The 20,094-nt window shown below is 40.6% G+C and overlaps 1 protein-coding gene across 29 annotated transcripts in view; it reads right to left on the bottom strand.

Moving 5' to 3' along the window:
* nrxn3a (neurexin 3a) overlaps positions 1-20,094 on the bottom strand; it is a 353,072-nt gene that overhangs the window by 179,490 nt on the left and 153,488 nt on the right. For all 29 annotated transcript variants that reach the window (XM_071914343.2, XM_078289649.1, XM_078289650.1 and 26 more), the window contains 2 exons: positions 18,876-19,049; positions 11,796-11,915 (listed from right to left, as the gene is read on the bottom strand). In XM_071914343.2, the coding sequence (XP_071770444.1) occupies positions 11,796-11,915; positions 18,876-19,049 (294 nt within the window). The remainder of the gene's footprint in view (positions 1-11,795; positions 11,916-18,875; positions 19,050-20,094) is intronic.

Raw genomic sequence — 20,094 nt, 5'->3', positions numbered from 1 at the left:
CTGATTCAAACCCCCAGAATGTCAGGAAAATCTGAGTTGGGAAAGTAAATGCCCTGAATGGTACTTTTCAAACACACACGCATTTATATGCACTCAAATACACACTCCTGCACTGACAAAGAGGACCACATGGCCGATTCAAAGAAATGGAAGACATTAAACCCCTTCAATCGATTGGGTCATATATCTTAAGTGGGCAATTCCTCTTTCCCTCAGCACAGCTATGATGGATCCTCCTCTTCTCTCTCTATTCTGAAAGCTCAAAACAAAATAATAAAAGATTCCAGTCCAGTCCGTACGTGGGTGGGACCCAGAACACTCATCACAGGCGAGACGCCCCGTCGTATTTCCTGTGTCGTATTCAAATCCATTTCCCGGTCGCTGCCGCTCTGTCATGGGAGGTCATTTACTCTCCTATCGCGCCACTTCATCTTTTGTCAGTCTCCCCATCATAAGCCCTGTGACAGGCTCGTGATGGATATGAAGTCCAACTCCAGAGATCCGTCTCCAACACGGAGACCCAACCCTTCAGACCTTCCACCATGTTACCTAGATCTACTGAGCACAGGCTAAAGAAGAGAGACTAAAATGACAAAATGAAATAAAACAAGCAAACGTTTGTGCCTTTTTTAAGCACTGCAAAAAAATCTCCATCTTAACAAGTTATTTACTCTATTATTGAGTCCTAAAAATCACAATTTTCTTAAAATAAGTAAAAAAAATCAGGTGAGATAATTTCACTTGTTTCCAATGCAAATCAAAGCAGCTTGTTTCAAGAATTTTGTAGAATCAAGTGTCATTTTCTTGATAGCAGTGCAGTGATCTGCCTTATACTGACTTGTTTCAACATACTGACACTCATTTCTAGAACATTCCTGAAACAAGTGAAACTGCATTGGAAACAAGTGGAGTTATCTCTCCTCACTACCAGAATTTTTTTCTTGGTTTAAGAAAAATAAGATTTGAAGGCTGAATATGAGACTAAATCACTTGTTAAGATGGAGTATTTTTTGAAAATTGAAAATGGTGAAACCTTTTTAAGACGAATGATTCATTTTATTTTGTACCCAAAAACTGCAGCTTCTACGCAACTTCTGAAAACCCAACTGAAGCCAAATTGTCAAAACATTTAAGCAAATTTGACTTTGGGCGCTCTGAGGACTTAAAAACATGAGTCGAGAGCATGCAACAGCACATCCTCTCCGCTGAAAACAACTACAAAAAGAAGTAAATTAAAGTCTAGTATCTCAGGTACCTCAGAGATAGAGAAAGAAATGAGAGCAAGGAAAATCTACTGTTGTCTTTTTTTTGAAAAGTCATCTAGCAATTCATTTGCCTCCCCTTGTTCATTCTAAATGCAAAGCACATGCCGGGGAAAACAGGCAAAGCAAAAAACACCCTCAGGGCATCATCTGAAACAGAGTGGAGTGATATTTGGCGTTAACCTCGCCGATTGATTTTTTCCCTCACTCAAACAAAAACGCACAACTCCCCCTCACCTCGCAAGCAAAGAGGTGAGCACAGGCAGGAAAAAACAGAACACAGGAGGGAAAACCCCTTTGCGCACTTCGTCTTTTTTTACATTTTTTTTTTGTATCCACTTCAAAGTGCTGAGGTCTTAAGTAGTGCGTCTAGACAAGACCTGATCGCAGCTGTCCACTGGGGAACAGAGGAAGATCAGAGAGAAAGACAGTTAACAGGAGAGAGGGAGTTAGCAGGAGGAGTTCCCAGCCAGCTCTATATGCTTTTTCTGGCCAGCACAGAAAATTACAGCCATTTTGTCTGTCTGGGGCTGAGCTGAACTCATCACTTTGTCTTGTGAAATTGCGGCTATCGCAGGGGGAAAAATCCTTCTGAATTTCAGTTGGGAAAGGTGGGGGGAAAAACTCAGAGATAGAACAGATAGGTTAAGGAAAAGTGTCTGAAAGCTCATACTACTGCATACTGTTTACTATACAATTTCAGTACGGTGGTTTTAGATTACTTTAATATTAATTTACCACTAATATGGCTGATTTGTTTGGCTTGTGACACAGCTCTAGAGTGTGCAGAATTCTCCAGCCAGGTAATCTTAGCTGTTCTACACTGATTGTCTGTTACTTTTAGCATTGCTTTATATTTTGCCAAATATTTGAACACTAGAAAGGCCAAGCAGCAGGACATTGATGGCGGTTTGTATTTTAGAATCAGATGATCTCAGCTTTCAAAATGTACCTCCATGACTTTCCCTAGACACACTTTCTGTACAAATAATTTGATTTGTTCAACTCACACAAGGAAATAATAATAATTGTATAGCCTATAACAAAGTAAAGGTTAATAGTAATAATGATATTTTACTCCCTTCAGTTGACGTTGTTGGCCTTTTCTTAGACCCCCAAATCTATTTGTCTTTCTAATGTTAAAGGCTATCACTGGCCTTTAGCTATATTTCAGAGTGGACTATTAGGCTACTGCTATTACTACTACTAGCTATGCAATTTTACTTCCTAATAGTATTAATGTTGTTGTGACTGATGTTATCAATAGAAATGTAAGGGAAGGGACTGGAAAGAAGCGAAAGACAGACACATAGACTCCCCATTAACACCAATGTTTAAATTTACCTTTACTATCTCTTCCTACTGAAGCTGTCATAACCTTTCCTATATTCCTACAACAAATACAACATCTTTGTTTTGTCCTCTATCACATATTTTGTTGATATTTTTTGAGAAACAGATTAAAATCCACTTGTCTTAAACCACTAAAATGCTAACTGTAGCTAGCAAAAGCTGGTAGTGTGCTGCGACCTGAAATCCTAAAACACTAAAAAACGAACTGCAGCTAGCAAAAGCTGGTAGCATGCTACGACCTATGCATAATATTTGTGTTGTAAAATAGATCCCAGTTACTGGGTGACACAGTTGCCAAACTCTCCTTTAAAATACAGAATTGTCCCCTAATTAAGAGAAAAATGCTGCTTCATGAATCAATACATAGAGTGATTACACTTATTTTTATGCCAGAGAGATCAAGGTGAGAAAAGCACAGTTTTGAATTAAGGACAGAGGTTTCACCAACAGAAACATCAGAAAAGAAAACAACTCAATAAAATGAAAGAGAGGCTGGTGTGTGTGTGTCTGTGAGGTGTGTGAGGTGTGTGTGTGTGTGTGTGTGTGTGTGTGTGTGTGTGTGTGTGTGTGTGTGATGTCCATGTTTTAAAAGTGTGTGTCCGGCATTAGCTGTTGTGACCTTCCAAAGACTCCTGCATTTAAAAATGAACTAATTGATAAGATGAGAAACGGTTAAAGATGGAGACAAATAGCAAAATTGAGGAGTGTTTTCTTTTGCCTATTCAAACCAAGGGCTATGCTATATTAGTCTAATGAAAGCATGATTAAATCCAAGGACACATACAATGCCACATTAGCCAGTAACGAATAGCCTTGAAGTCTGACTTAAAGAAGAACTCACTATATTTAAAAATTCATACTAGTCTTATTGTCTAGGACAGTCTAACTCTCTCCCAATGTAAGAAAACAAAATGTGAATGAATTGGGTGACTGCAAAGAGAATAACATGGCATCTTTCCCAGTTCAGTCTCTGTGGAGCTTCTCAGCATGTTCCACCTTGATAACAATACAGGATCAAGTCTTAGTTCTCTGGTGAAGGTGACTGTCAGAGCACCCAGGGGTGCTGTGTGGGGATAAGGAGACATGCTCTGGTTCAGAACTGATAGCACTACTGTAGAATAAAGATCATGTAGGTCTACAAAAATAATACCGTTCATTGATTATGGAGCAGTTTTGGTGGTAAATGATATTAGATGCAGGGATTCAGCTTAGTCATAGTTTAGGGTTTAGTGAATTGACGGCCTTGCAGTGCATACTGTTTAGTACGTGGTCTGCTACCTGGCCTTTCAAATGGATCAAGTGACTCTGGGGTTGAAGTTAAACTTCACATGTGATTTTGTTCAAAGTTGCTCACACTGCTTTCTTCCCAAGCCTCTCTAAATATGCTGCATTCATTTGTAGTGAGATCATTAACCAGGCAATGGGCCTGCTAATGAGTCATTTATTAGTATAGTTCAATCAAATAATCCTAGATGATGGAGTTAGCCTACTGGAGGACCAAGGCAGTTTTCAAAAGTAAAGTACTGTGCATCTTGAAAGTATTCACGTGTCCACTGTACTGGGGAGGGGGGATAGGAAAGTAAACCAAACAAACCTGGAGCACTTCAAAAAAAATACTTTCAAATCAATTTCTCGCCAAGTCTGCTGGCTAACATTGTGTAGCGCTGCAGAAAGATTTGGTGGGAGCGGATGGGCATGCTTGCCTTGTGGAAGACCCATCTTCCGCCCCTCTGCTCGGGCGACAGCAATGATGCAACCCAATGTCAATAGACAGACAGCCGTCTATTTCAAAGGAAAAGGTGTGTATGTGTGTGTGTGTGTGTGTGCATGCAGGGCAAGAGGTGGGAGCTGTGTGTGTCTGCATATCAGCGATGTGTGTATGTGTGTATGCGAGTGCTTGCAGACACCATTTAAATTGAAAGCAGTTCAATTTAAGGGAGAGTTATGGTGGGACTTGATTTCTCTCTGGGTGGCAGCGATATGTAACACTAAGAGCAAACATGATTTTACAAGTCCCTTAGCTTTCACCTTCTGTGAAGTAATATTCTAGAGAGGTAGAGAGAGAGGGGAAAGAGACATAGAGAGAGAGTTAAGGGCCAAAAGAACAAGGCTCTTGATCGCCATGCTTAGAACAATGTTGTACATATTCTTCATATTATGTTTTTTTGACATTTTCGCCTTTGTTTGATAGTTCAAAGTAGAGATAGATGGGAAAGATTGGGAGAGAGAAGTTGATGATATACTGTATGTATTCTTCATTGAAAACCATTGAAGAATTGACTTCCGCCTACAGCTTCTGAGCAACTACCCACTCAGTAATTCAATGGCCAAGGTGCGTGCAAAATTTATTTCGAATTTTAGAGAGACGATGGATGATGGTGGTGAGCAGATGATAATGTGCCGTTGCTTTCCCTTTTCTGCTTGCCACAGGGCCACAATCTCCATAATGCTGATGCGTCTAAAAGGGACTGTAGGATTTTCATTAAGTCCTTGTTGAGCTGCTTTGTCTGAAATGCCTTTTGTAGTAACCTTTCTAGACCAGCTGGTGGACCGTAAGTTACTGCTCTGCTGTTGCATTGGAAGGTTGATTTTTTCCATTTCACATTTCTCTACAATTCAAATTGCTTGTAGAAGCGTTTGGCTAGCTAGCAGAATACTAATTTCAAGTTCCCTGTCCCTTCCCTTCAAGATTGTGTCATTTGATTTAGGTTTTGCATATTGTTTGATGGACTTCTTTGTTGTAAGTGGGAGCTTAATCCTTTGTTCAGGATGTAGCGTTAGCATAGTAGTCCTGCTAAGTGTACGTTGGGAGTATTGCTAATTAGGTTGTAGCAGTGAGCTATTATTGGCGATTTTATATAATTTTTCATTGTTATATTTTCCGCTTGCCAAGACACTCAAAGCTGGCAAGCATGTAACTAGCACCAAGTTAGTTCTCACTTGTCTTCCATTTCAGAGGGATGTACTGTAGTGTCAGGGACATGGAGTCTCCAATAAGTGGCATGTGGTTGGTCAAACAAAGCAAACACACACACACACACACCACATGCACACAGTGACCAGAGTCCTTTTAGGATTCTGCAGTCTCTTGTTCAAGCCTTGTGCAGCTACATTAACTAACAGCAATGAACCAAGTCATGATGAAAGGCTGAAGCTCTGAGACATTCCAAACTGATTTATGATCTGGGTGATTATGAGTGTATTTCTAAGTGTGTTTGGATGCATTTGTATATGTGTGTGTAAAAAATGAAGCAAATAACAGGCAAAATCAAGACTGAAAGATAGACAAAAAGCATTCTTTCTGTCTACTGCATGCCTCTGCTAGGATAGGCTAGACTAGGGATGGCTGTTGTTGATTTTTGCATGAGCGTTTTCTGTCTTGTCCATGAACAAAGCCTGGATGACCTTTGGAGGGGTAAATGATGGCAAAGAGCTAATTCAATTACAACCGCTGAGTAATGAGACTTGTCAACGGGCCACAGGCTTTTACTATGGTTCTCAGAATAACACCCAAGTGCAGAAGACCTTGAATTGAACACGCTGCATTGAGATTCATACAAACAGAAAAATTGGTCTTGGCCTCTTGCGCGTGTGTAGCCTTCTGTATTTCTGTTTACGTCCTTGTTTCTGTATGCAAGAGTGCGTTTGAAGTTGCTTCAGACGTACCACAACATTATAGACGTCTGCATCGGGGGGCCTCTTTGAAATTTCCTTGCCTACGGGTGTGCATGCACTTTTACCTGGACACATTAAAGCCTTGACACCACCAACTCTCCTCGGGGTTCAATAAGCTAGCCAGGGCTTCCAAAGCTCCCCATCTCCTAGATTATCACCCTCACAATACGTGGATTAACTGCAATGGAGAAACCTGGCGGGCTAATCTTTTCAGTGAAACGTTCATTCCCGGGGACTTCATTTTTGAAGAGCCAGGGTTATGTGTGTGTGTATGTGTGTGTGTGTACACCAGCTACCGACTCTCTGGATTTGAGTCGGTCGCAGAGGAGAGCAGGCTTTTATTGTCCTATTTCCGATTAAGCACACCGAGGCAGTTACCTCATGCTGTAGGTTCATCGGTACAAGAGGTGGTGGTGAACTCAGCAGGGCCGCTGCGAGGCCGGGGGATTATTGGAAAAGATCTGGGGTTCAGAGCTGAACATGAACCCTTCTTTATGAATGGAAGCCAAGGAATAGCCGAGTTTTTTATCAAACAAAGGAATGGGAAAAAGCTCTGTTTCATGATATGAGTTATTAACCATGCAAAAGTCCAGTTTAGTGTCATTAAGTGTGTGTGAGAGAGAAAGTACATATATATCAAACTGGCTTTTGAATGATTTGCACATGTTCTCAATTTTGTAACTGTTATATGTTATTATAGATATTAATGGTTATGTAATATGGTACAGTACATATTTTCAAGCCAAGTAATTTATCATCTCAATATGGTTTGAATGTATAAATTGAAAATTTACATTTTCTATACAACTATGGCATTATTGTTTCTGATAGTCATGCCATTGAATTGAAAGAAGGGAGAAAAAAGAGAGACTCATAAGCGTATTTGTCTTTTTTTCTGTCTGCTGGCATGCTCGTCTGTGTGTGTGTGCGTGTGTGTGTGCGTGTGTGTGTGTGTGTATGTGTGTGTGTGTGTGTGTATATATACTGTATGTGTCCTCAACAGATCCCTCTGGGCCTGGGCTGATGATGTTCTTCTGCCCCCTAGTGGTGAATAGCGCCTATGCACCCAAACAAAGGCACTTAGTGAAATCATTATGGCCATTTTGAGTAATTATATAAGAAAGAAGAGTTAATTGCCTCGCTAGGCTCTCATTAGTCACTGTCGAAAGCATTTCAAATCAATGAATCAACACAACTTAACACAACGCACCAATGTGTGCACACAAACGCACGCACGCACACACACACACACACACACACACACACACACACACACACACACACACATCCTGCAGCTAAACCATATAACTTTGTATTGTAGGAAGAATGCATGTTCCCAGTGGGGATCCAAATAAACAACTTGACATAATTGAGTACTCACTGAGGCTATGGTGAACTCTACCTATACTTATATAAGTACAAAAATAAGTACTGTATAATAATATTATATACTGTAATACATGCCAAAACACCACAGCAGCTATTATGGCCAAAGCTGAGAGGACTCAACTCGACATGATTTTGATGAATTTTGGGCTTTCACATAATTGTTTGGGCTTACAAAAACCTATTTTCCCTTGGACTCAAATGTTCAGGCTTAATTGAAGCTCCAAGGAGCATCTCCACTTTTCCCCGCTTTTATCTACCAGAGTAGTAAGAGGAAAAACAAATATCAATCACACACCCAAGACAGATATCTCCGCTGAGCTGTGGACCCGACACTCGCATTACTCTCCTGCCCCTTATTCAATTAAGTCGCTTTGTATCTGCACTAACAGGCTTTTGATCCGGCGCTCCGACTCTCCGGGAATATGACAGGCCGAGTCTCTCTATCTGTCAGAGGTCGAGAGAGCGAGGGTGGAGAGGAGGGGAGCGAGAGCAGATACAGTCAACAAAGCAGAACTACAGCATCTCGGCCCTCAGCCTTCAATCTTACATGAACTTGATTGTTCATGTTGAACCAAGCGAACAGATAGACAGGTAGACAGAGGCAGAAAGTGTGTTTCAGTTGAGGGAATGGAAAAGTTCTTCTCATACACTTCTCCAAACCAGATTTTCTAAAGATTTGACTCAGTAACCTTCCGATCAAATGCCCTCCTCTCCAACAATTAGCCTACTAATTAGGGTTCGACCAATATGGGTTTTCGAAGATTCCAATACCTTTGGATTGAAGCTGCCGATATGGGTCGGTTTTCAAGTTTGAACCTGTTCAAGCCAAAATGTTCCAGTGTTCAGTGTTCCCCCCAGAATTGTATTCTTGTCAGGCTGGAGAAGCCTCTGAAACAGCGTTTAGACCAGTGGTTCTCAACGTGGGGTCCGGGGACCACCAGGGGTCATTGAGGGGGGTCCTTCCAGGGGGTCCCCATCAAATTGATAAATGAGGGGGGTCCTTCCAGGGGGTCCGCAGCAAATTGATAAATTGTTAAACTTCACCATTATTTAATTTACAAGAAGTTAACACAATTAGAGAATGTAGAAGTATGACTGTTTTGATCATAGTTTCTCTGTTATCTCTCTACCTGCAATACAGATAGTCATGGAATTCTGGACAAAATCATATCTAAAAATAAATATACTCTCAGATTTGGGTCCGAGAGACAAAATCTCATCAAATGGGGCTCCGTGGCTCTAATGTGGACTAAATTAGGGGTCCTTGATATGAAAAAGGTTGAGAATCACTGGTTTAGACCATCATAAAACACGCTCTCCATTGAAACCCAGGATGATTCCAACAATAATGCATTAGAATCAATTCAGGTGATGCCTGGTATGTAATCAATCAAACTGCATCATATCCATCATATCATATAGAGGTGGGTGACACTGACTGGCTGATACCCCATTTTATAAGACCAATATAGTGGTATAACCCTAATACACATTTGCATGAGTACATGGACAACTGATGGCAACTCGTCACATATCATGAATCTGATCTTTACCCTCAACGCCCTTCCATTTCCATATTTCATGTAGTGCCCTTATTCAGCCCAACAGACCATTAATTGAACACACCTATTGAGCTTTTCCTGGCCCATTAAGTGTAGCTCTCATTAACTGCCATGTACATCTCTCAGACATGACCTATAATTACAGCACTTCAGCCTATACGTTGCCCCTGGCACTGCTTTTCATACCGGCGGACCATTTGAATTCAATTTTCCGAGTTTTTGTTCCATTTATTTCAATGCGGCAACCAGCGGAATCATCCAAAGGTCACGCATGTGCGTCTAAATGAAGGAGGGCGTGCAGCATGGCTTCACATCCTGACCAAAGTGTGACCAGAGTGTTGTACTAATTCCTCAGGAAGACAATGGGAGTGCATTTATCTGAAGAAACTTAGTATATTCTATGGGGATTTGAGTATAATTCTGCCTTGCTACATCAGGCTTTATGCTGTGTTTTAGTACTTAGTACTGACAGAGGAGCTTTTGCCTTTCTGCCAGTAACTGCAAGTGGGAAGTGAAGCTGGCAAGGTAACTGACAAAATAAAGCAGCAACTTAACGTGTCTTAGCAGGGCTTTGGGCCAGCGCAAACCACCAGAACAGCTTTAAGACATCTTGGCCTGGTTTCTACAAGAGTCTGGAACTTTAATAATGAGATGTGATGCCATTCTTATGAAGAAATTCTCTCTGGGTGCACCGGTGTCGGTAGGGGAAAATGTTGTCTTAGGCAATGCTCCAGAATCTGCCCTAAGAGCTCAAACAGGTTGAGAACTGGTGGCTGGAACAGTCATCCTGGAATATACCTCTCTCATCACATTAGAGATGTTTTACCACAACAACAAGGTGATCACTCAGCATGGCTTTGCATTCCTTTCTCCTCAGGACCACAAAACTTGGTTTTCGATCAAGGTAACCACCTATAAAACCATCATCCCGCCATTTCATCTGCAGAGTTTACATGTACAACAAGGCGAGCACTTACCTTTTCGAGAAACTCGTCGAAGTCATCACACCCGAACACATTTAAAAAATGAAGTCAACATCAGAAATATTTTGCAGAGTGGCATCGTATAGCTGTGTGTGAATATCCGGTATGAAAAGGAGGCATGCTTTTTTTATTGGACTTGAAAAGGCAGCATCTGGGGAGCGGGTGGTTAAGCTTCCCTTAAGCCGAAGGGGGGTTATGTGTCACAAACTAAATTAAGGATGCAAACTGAGTACATTGATGAGACTGACGGAGGAGTGTACTTGTGGGATAGAAAATGCCGAGCTGTGTGCATCCAAGGGTTTCGAGGCATCAAGTTGCAGGTGTTGGGGGGAAAATATGGCATTCATATGGGTGATCTGTGTCTGTGTTTGTGTATTTCTGATTGCAAAGTTGGGTTGGTATATGGATGAGGGGGAAGTGTGTATGGATACTGATCTCAGAGTTATTGAACTGTCATTAGATTGTATGCATGCCTCTGTAAAAGTGTGTATGTGCGTACAGGGAGTGGACAAAACAACGGATGATATGAATATAAAGTATCTAATAAGGAGTAGGGACATGCTTTGCTTTCAGAACAGCTTCAGTCCTTGTACTGCTGTCATACTGCATCCTGAACTGTCTGTAGTGGATATCGGAGCTTTCTTCAAGAAGGAAAGCCTCCAGTTCTTTGAGGGATGAAGGAGAGGGAAATCTACTTCCCATAAAGGTTCAATGATGAAGTCAAAGGAGTTTGACTTTGACTTCCATGGCTTCTTCTGTATGGAGGCATTATCATCTTGGAATATGGGAATATCATGCGGAAACAGTGTTTTTCGAGACTATTTCCGTTGCCGCATTCAATAATCTTTGTTGTTTTTGTAACTGATGCTCTTGCAATTCAAGCACTGACTATTTGTCCTCATGTGGACCTCATAGTTGCCCCATGTTACTGAAAACTCACAACAAGTGTTGACTGTTGGACATGTTTAAGAGCTGGCCTTGTACTTTATATGACTCGCCTGTGCAGCTGCTGCAGTTACTTTAAAGTTAAAGTAAAAATCTGCAACATTTACATATAAATAAATGTGCATTTTGCTGCTCTCTGTCGCTGATTGATACAACACTGTAGTGACTCAGACTATAGCCAATTCATGAAAACTTTAACATTTGTTTGAAACAGCCGGTGTCAGGCTGGACATTCCTGGGAAAAATCCTCACTGATTCACTTTTCGTTTCCGATTTGTTTAGAATAAATAGAAGAAGAACTGGGGAGTTAGCATGAGCAGCGATAGCCACCATGGCTGAGGAGACAAAGAAAAGAGCTGTAGCCACCTACAGAAACTCAAACTGCATCAACAGAAAATCCAAGGAAAAAGACGTCACAGTACTGGACACACTGTTTGATTGACAGGTGATCTCTGGGAAGTGCAGTGCAGAAACACCACAGCAATGAGCGCTGAGCACCAAAGATGAAAATGACCTTGTGAATTACCACTTTAAAGTGCTTTTTCATGCGGTGTTGCTGTAAATTTGTACACCCCCTGTACATGCGTCAGGTGAAATATTTAAAAAGAGCCAACATGGCTACTCACGGTCATTGCACTGGGTGCCGGTGTAAGAGGTCATGGAGCAGTCGCAGGTGTAGTTCTCCCACTGCTGGATACAGATGCCCATGTTGGCACAGGAGTCCTCCTGACAGGTGGTGCTGGGACCTATGGTAGCATGTCCACACACACACACACACACACACACACACACACACACGCACACCTCTTTATTTCTACCTTCATCAGGTTTTTGTCCATGCAGGTGAAGGTGTTGGTTAGTAGTACCATGCAGTCAGGTTAGTAGTAGTCCCAGAGTTTCCATCACTCCTAGAGGTTTAGTTTCTGTTTCTGTTACGACATACTCTGATGAGTTTATGAAGGCTGATACTAACACCAATACCAATAGTTTTGAATTGATAGTTTCTGCTATCAATAAGGTAACGCTTTATTTTCTGGGTCCACAATTTCCTAATAATTTCCAAAAAAGGAACTGTTAATTTCTCGGGATGTTTCCTGGAAAGAACCATGAAGTTATGTAGTAAGTAAATACAATGTAAATGTAAATTACAGTCGAGAAGAGACTGTACATTTCTAAAAGTTTCCTGGAACGAACTGCAAAACTATAAACTATTTACTGGAAAAATGATAGGAGAATACATGAAGAGCTTTGAAGAACAACACATTGGCATTAACAAACATGTATAACAACATTACTTCATGCAGTTGTTCATGTGCATTTAACATGCAACAAACTAAACTTTGTTGATGTTGTTATTCATGTTTAATTCATGTTAGTAAATGCATTAGTTAACGTTAGTTAATGAACGCAATGTAAAATGATACAGAATACTTAAGTATCATCATGCTTAGCTGAAGTTACAGGAACTGGAATCCCGCAGGTTGCCAAAACTCCAGTCCAATAAACGAGCTACTTGTGAGTCCATGGTTTTGGTCCAACCAACCAAATACAAAAATAACTTTAAAAAACTGAAATATAAATAAATGTAACTTCTGCTACTGTTCGGACCAAAGCAAATGAACTGCAGGTGTGATCGCACCCTCAGAGTATATTCCATAAAGTAGTAATTCTTTGCATACCAACCAAATTTATTAGCGTGCATGACTTCTCTACAACCCATAAGCATCACTAGACTCCTGATACCTTATTGACAGGTTCTCTTTTGAGACGTTTTGCATTTCACTCCCTCACTATGAGAATTCGGCTTGGCTCCAAATTACTCGAGGGACGGAGTACAGGGTTGAAATAAATGAGTAAGTGAACAAGGTTCTGAGTTATCAAGCTGCAAATCGTGTACCTGCGACAGAGGTTAAAGATTAACATGAATAAATTTGATGGTTCTTTCCCCTTACTAATTTCCCCGGAGGGTTAACTAGAAAATTCATGAAGAGAAACAACCATCAAATTGTTTTTAAGCCGTGTAGCAGGAGCATGATGACTGCAGGGGCGTGAAAAAAGGCTGTAATTCTTCAGATGTTCATTTAATAGGGTTGAAAATGCCCTCACATTAAAACTAACTAGCACCCTTGTATCATTTTACATGAAAATAATATGATTATGCGGTCAAAAATGAAAAGAAGCACTTTATGTAGACTACACATCATCTAGTTTAGGTACAAACCTACATGTAGGGGAGAGCAGGGCAAGTTGTCACGTGAGTAAGACCTTAATCTAGCTAGAAAAATATATATCGGATCTCAGTAGTAAGGCACTAATGAGAAATACACCAATGAGTAAAAAGTGTGACAACATGCCCCGGTCTCCCCTACAGACTTGTATCATTGGATACGGATCATTGCTTCTTTGTCGCTTTTGAGGCATAGTGGTGAGCTTGTTGTCTGGGACAAAAATAACCTTCCATATTATTGAAATCTTAACTGAAATGTTTTAGTGAATCGTTAAAGGAAAACTCCCCCCGTGGATACTCTTACGCTGTTAGATATCATCAACTTACTCCCAGTAAAGCAGGACGCCAATTTAAAGCTGGAATTGTGTAAAATCAAGTCCAGTTGAGTTCTCTGGGGGATGTCAAAAGGCATTCAGGGAAAAATAGGATATCACTAACTGAAGTAGAACTACATGAGGCAGGTTGAGGGAAAGTGGGTACAACAAAAAAGTAAATTGCAACATTTCATCATAAAATAACTCCTGGAATGCACTGAACATCACTGATTGATGATAAATAATGAGGGTGGAATTTTCCTTTAACTTTCCCCATCCCTCTCCACATTTGCTGGAGATTTTTTCTGATTATTGCAACCAAAACATTTGATATTGAGGTTGCTGTTTTGAAAATTACAAAATGGTCTTTATTGAAGGACCATGCGAGGATTGTTGAACATAATTGATGAGTGAAGCAAAGTTGCAGTGATCTGCTTGTTGACTGGTGCTTTAACTAGAAATGAATGTAAAAATAAAACGACAGATGCAAGATGATGACATATTGCAAGCAGCAGCCTGTTGCGTTACATGATAGCATTCAGCTGACATTAGCATATCTCAGTGCAGGTCATATCCCAAGATGTAACACTGATGACACTACTACTAGAGTTAGCTATTAGAATATGAATCTCTGAAATGATGCTAAACCTATGACCTCCTCTAAAAATGGTCTTTTATCCACACAACAGCAGACAAACCTTGTGGGGAAAAAAAGATAATTGTACCTAAACAGCATTTTTTGCTCTCCAACAAGAACCTTTATGAAAATAAAGTAGACATCAGGACAACAATCCTTGGGGGCTGAAAGTGCATTTGTTGCGAAATGCAAAGTGCGATGGCAGGAACTTCTCTGTATGATAAAATGATTCACTTCTCTCTTCTCCAGGGATTATATTAGTCTATAATAGAGTAGTCATTATCAAGTGTCTGTTTAGCATAATAATCCTGCACAATCCTATAGAATCTAATTCTGCATGCTAGCCAGCAACAACCGGGAAAGGAAATTGCGCTGCTTACACATATGAACATGTCAGTTTGGTCTAAGCATAACATTCACATTAATAAGTGAAGACATTTTCACTTTTATATGAGTACATTTGTTAAGCAAAAGCCTCCTGAAAACACTGCAGTAGAGCTGTCAAATGGACAAACCTAAGTAACTATTGAGCTCTTGCCTACACTGGTGGGATCGCTAATAGAATTTACGCAGCCGCTCCTTAAATTAGGCAGCTAATCATTCTGACCAATCTCCGGGCATTTACACATGCTGCCTTAAAGTAAATGTGCGTGTGTGTGTATGTTTGTGTGTGTGTGCCATGTGTGTCTTAATGGATTCCTCAGCACCCGATGTCTGGACAGATGAGAATGCCGTCAAGCAACATTAGCATAAAACAAAATACACGGGCCCGATACAGCAATACAAGGCCTGCATAATTATACAGCCACAGCTAATGTATTATTTATGCAAACACTCTCCATCGCCATCATTAGTCTGTCTGCCTGCCTGAATGCCTTTGGCGAGGGCAGCGCAACGGCTCGGGGGGGTTTGCTCAACCTCTCTCTTCAAGAAGTGGACCATTTTGGGCCAGGTGCACAGGAAGGGAAACGTTTTTAATGGAACAGCTTGGCATGTTTTCAGTAAATTTGTTTTCAGTAAAATGTGCCCGAGCATGTATATAGAAAGAGGTCACAGATAGCATTACACACAGCATCTTTGAGCCGAGCTTAGGAATCGGAATTTGAAACTTCTACCTGCACTGCAAAAAATGTCCATCTTAGCAAGTCACTAAGTCTCATATTCAGCCTTCAAATCTTATTTTCCTTAAACCAACAGAAAAATTCTGCCCGTGAGGTGAGATAACTCCACCTATTTCTAATGCAGCTTAACTCATTTCAAGAATTTTCTAGAAATGACTGTCAGTATGTTGAAACCAGTCAGTATAAGGCAGATCACTGCACTGCTATCAAGAAAATGACACTTGATTCTACAAAATTAGAATAGACTAGAAAATTATGATTTTAGGACTAGACTAAATTACTTGTTAAGATGGAGACTTTTTGCAGTGTTGGAGATCCAGGGCGCTGGCCGCTAACTTTTGGAGAAGATCAAATTTGAACGCCTCGGTTAAATACAGTCTTTGATCGTTGCCTGTCCTCAAACTTTGTCCCTGCTGGCCACCATACACTCTCTCTGACTGTGAAGCCAATCAAATCAAAGCAAAACAATGGCTCTGTCAAACAGGCTCCTTCTTGGCTGCCTGTTATGCTGCTCTGCACAAAGTGGTAGCATCTAAACTTCCTGGATATCAACTAGCCTAACGCTAGTTGAAACTTAACATTATTCCCATGTAACTCTAAATTTTCTCTTGTTTCTATACACAAAAAAGTATTGAAAATGGGTAGGGTGACATATTTCAATGAAAAATGTATATTAATTATTTTGGCCAGTAAAAGTTATTCTTGGCAGATAATGTTTTTTTCAGTTTAAAGCCCTTGGCAGGTGAGCCAAAAAGTTCATTTTGGACCCTGAGTGACACCAGCTGTGTTAGGCAAATGAATAAAAAAAATTGAAAATACAGTAAAATAAGGCAGTGATTTCAGTATTGGCACAAATGGAAACCAGCTTAATTCATTGTGGTAAAGTAGGTCAGTCTAAATTAAAATGAGAAGGCTGCCAGTGAAGTGAAGTGTGAATTGTACGACTGATATTTTTTTGCATTATTCTTCCTTTCCCCATTTGGCGTCCCCATGTTACACATCAAATGATCTTTTTAAAAATCCTAAACTTGGCATGGAATGATGTGTACTCATCCTCTTTAGCCCCCCATAGTCCGCCATCTTTATGCACCTGGTCCATTGTATGTCATTGAAACTCACCTGAAAAGTATTGGGATACAGCACACTGATATTTACACAGGCTGCAAACCAGCAAACACATTTTTGCATTTGAAGGGAAGAGCATGTTTGCTATCATGTCAACATAGTGACCTGAAAAAAAGGGAATGTCATTCAGTGTTTCTTGGAGAACAATTGACAAAACCTTTCATAACTTGGCTCAGGATAAGCATGATGGTTTGCAAATAAATGTAGTTCAGTTAAAAGTTCAATCAAATTAGTTAAACTGAATGAACTTGAAGACCCTGATTGGCTGATAACACCGGCGCCTCTAATTCGAATGAAGTAAACCTGATTGGAAGGACTTCAGTCATTCTTTCGTGAGGGGAGCCAATCAGGACCAAGTCCAGCTGTAATATGTTTCCTGGATTTAGTCTGAAACTGCCTGGAAAAGATGGATGGATTTTTGAAAATTGTAATAACTTTAAACGTACCCACTCAAACAAAACAAAATTTTAACACTGTCTTCATGAAACATCTTTGATCATACTGTATGTAAATAGAGGAACATTTAGATTCCTATAATAGTTCCTCTTTAAAGCTTTTTCAGATGTTCTCCAAGTCAAGAATAGCTGCTTTTTTTCATTCTTTTGGTTCTGGTTAGATTTCTTGCCTTTAATATAGTGACATGAGCTACAGTACCTACTCTACTGTATACCTCTTTAAGTGTATACCAACAGTGTACTATTACCATCTAGTGACTGTTTAAGTGTATTGCACCAACCTGTAGGCTGCTAACTCAATAATCGTTTATGGGCATTGATCAGGACTCACCAGCTGATCATTCTCATGCTGAACAAGTACAAATTAATTAGATGTGATGGGAGCTTGTAATGAAATGCAGGTTGTACATGGCAACACAATTCCCATGACTGATTTGTTGATGCAGAGCAACTAATCAATTGATCATGATACATAGGCAAACAGTGAAAAAAAGCATACAGGCAAACATTAAAATGAGATAATAGAATGCCATGGACATGATACTAGACGAGACCAACGAATTGTGATTGATGAGATTTTATTTTGAAAAATAAATCAATCCACCATTCTTTTCTTGCAGCACATACAGTATACACCATACTATACACATAATATTGCTTTCTGCAGTGATAAATGCTACTGAACTGACCTGAAGTAACACATTGGTCGGTCTATCACGGGGCTCTCTAACTTAACAAAAGAAAAAAATAGAAAGAAAAAGAAAACATATACACTCAATGATGTGGTGAGCAAAAACATTCACAAGAGAAAAAAAAAATGTAGCTGTACAGAAAATGATTTACATGCAAACAAGAACAGGTTGTGGCAGTTGGCCCATAACCTTTTCAATACGGAAAAAATAACAGCAAAAGAATGCATGATTTGCACAGTAGGATGGAAACATTTTGTCCACAATAAAATCTGCTGTTAGTGCAAAATGTTTCAACAGCCCATATCTATGTAGCTACATTATATGCATGGACAATTGGAAATCAACACAAAACAAATTAAAACCTTTGGCAATTTTTGCTTTGTGTACATACTGCGTGGAACCTTGCTGACAGGGCTCCAAATATGGCCTGATACAGTTTTCTATTGCTACTGTCTGTAATGTTATTGCCACTTGTACAACTGCAGATTTAGTTTTACATTGTCATATCTAAAGATTTTTCTTGGTACTTTCAGAGTGCTTTTTTTTTTTTTACTCTCCCTGTAGTTCAATGTTTTGTAGGTTTAAACATAAGTTTGCTGCTAGTGCTTCAGTATGTGAATATACCTGTACCATCAAATCTATAAAGTGTCTTTGTAAGCAACAAGCCTGAACCAGCTACCAATGAGGAGCTTTGTTGTGCTTTCTTACATGATTGTGTAAGACTCTTAACATTCATGAATTCATGACAAAAAAAAAAAGTATCGTAAGACATGAACATGAAGGACAACAGATAAAAAGGGAGCACCTGGCAGTATTTGTGTTACTACGCTGGCATAAACTGGTCTGATGATGATGATGGCAACGGCATCATCAATGGGCGACCAATGTGGCCGATAACATGTGAAGGTGTAGGTGATGGAGGTGTTTGATGTTTGGCCCCAGCTCTAGCAGTGGGTGAGTGAGGCGACCAGTACAGTTAATAAGACGGAGGGGCCTCCGTACGGATGCAGGGCCACGGAGCTACTGTTTGCATTGAGCAGGAAGAACGGGCTCCCTGAGCTGGAGTTGGACCTGGAGTTGAAGTTCGTGTTGTAGCTGTAGTCTGAGTCAGGCATGTTTTTGAGGGAGGGTGTACCTTCGCATCCGCGCTCGATCTGACCGCTGCGGAACAGCGCGTCGCTGAGGAGGTCCGGCAGGCGGCCGTTGAGGTCCACCGACGCCAGGCAGCCCTGGAAGCCTTCCCTGGAGGCCACCAGTTTGGGGAGGTTGCCGTACATGCCCGGGCCCAGTCCCGCGATGAACAGGTCACCTGATGGGTGGAGAACATACGGAGAACATTGGAGTTCATTTGCTTCAAGAACTCACCAACCCATGTATGGGTACTTCGTTTGAGTTATAGGCCTTTTTCTTCTGTCTACGTTCAGAGAGAGAGAGAGTTCAGTTAACAGTTCAGAGATTTCTGAACTGAGCTCTTCTTCAGCCTTCAAGAACTCTTGACCCGTACAGCCTGTATCAACTTATGCATTATATTTCCAGCAGTATAAAAGACCAAACCACTGAACTGTGACTGAAATTCTCAGCTTCTTAAAGCTGCAATATGCAATTTTTTTTTACATTAAACTAAAAATAAATACAATATATTACACATTTTCAGTCTGTGTCTGTGACCCTGTGTGTTCAAGCCTTTATCCCCCATTTGCATGAAATAGTTTTTTCAGTGATGTTTTGGGGCGTATACCATTTGCCGTGGGCGTGGCCAGCGGTTCATAAAAACTGACTTTGAATACCGGGTCACTGGGTCAAGCCTAGCTTGAAATGAACTGATGTCCCGGCTAACAAAGGCGCTGTGAATAACAAGACATGGACGTGACAATAAAGTTTGTAAGGCGATTTCCATTTCTTCCTGTGGGTGTCAGGTGATTGGCAGGGAGCAGAGCAGAACGTAACGCAGCGCTGATATGAATACACTCAACACAGCACCGTGATATAAGGATAAAACTGAAAGTTTGACCAAACCAAATGAAGGCTTCATGTTTACTGTGATGGATTCTCTCGCTCTGTGGAAGTTGTTTTTCATACTGGACAGCAATGAATGGCAGCAAATGGCTTCTTCTGAAGGGAGGACAACCAGCCTGATCTCTTGAACTACGCTGGCTGTGTGCAGAGACCAGCAGGAAGAATGGAAAGGAGAGGGGAACCTAGACCATTGGCACACACTTATAAAAAACTCTATTACTACTATCCTTTAACATTAGGTAACTGAGTTTGGTCTATAATACAATCTGGGTGTGCAAGACTGTTTCTCTACATCATCATTTTAAAACTAGAAGTAACATAATTATCTACCCGAACTC

Source organism: Centroberyx gerrardi, chromosome 17 (assembly GCF_048128805.1).
Source record: "Centroberyx gerrardi isolate f3 chromosome 17, fCenGer3.hap1.cur.20231027, whole genome shotgun sequence".
Taxonomy (NCBI): Eukaryota; Metazoa; Chordata; class Actinopteri; order Beryciformes; family Berycidae; genus Centroberyx; species Centroberyx gerrardi.
Note: the sequence above shows the minus strand (reverse complement) of the source record. Positions and strands in the feature narration are given on the sequence as shown.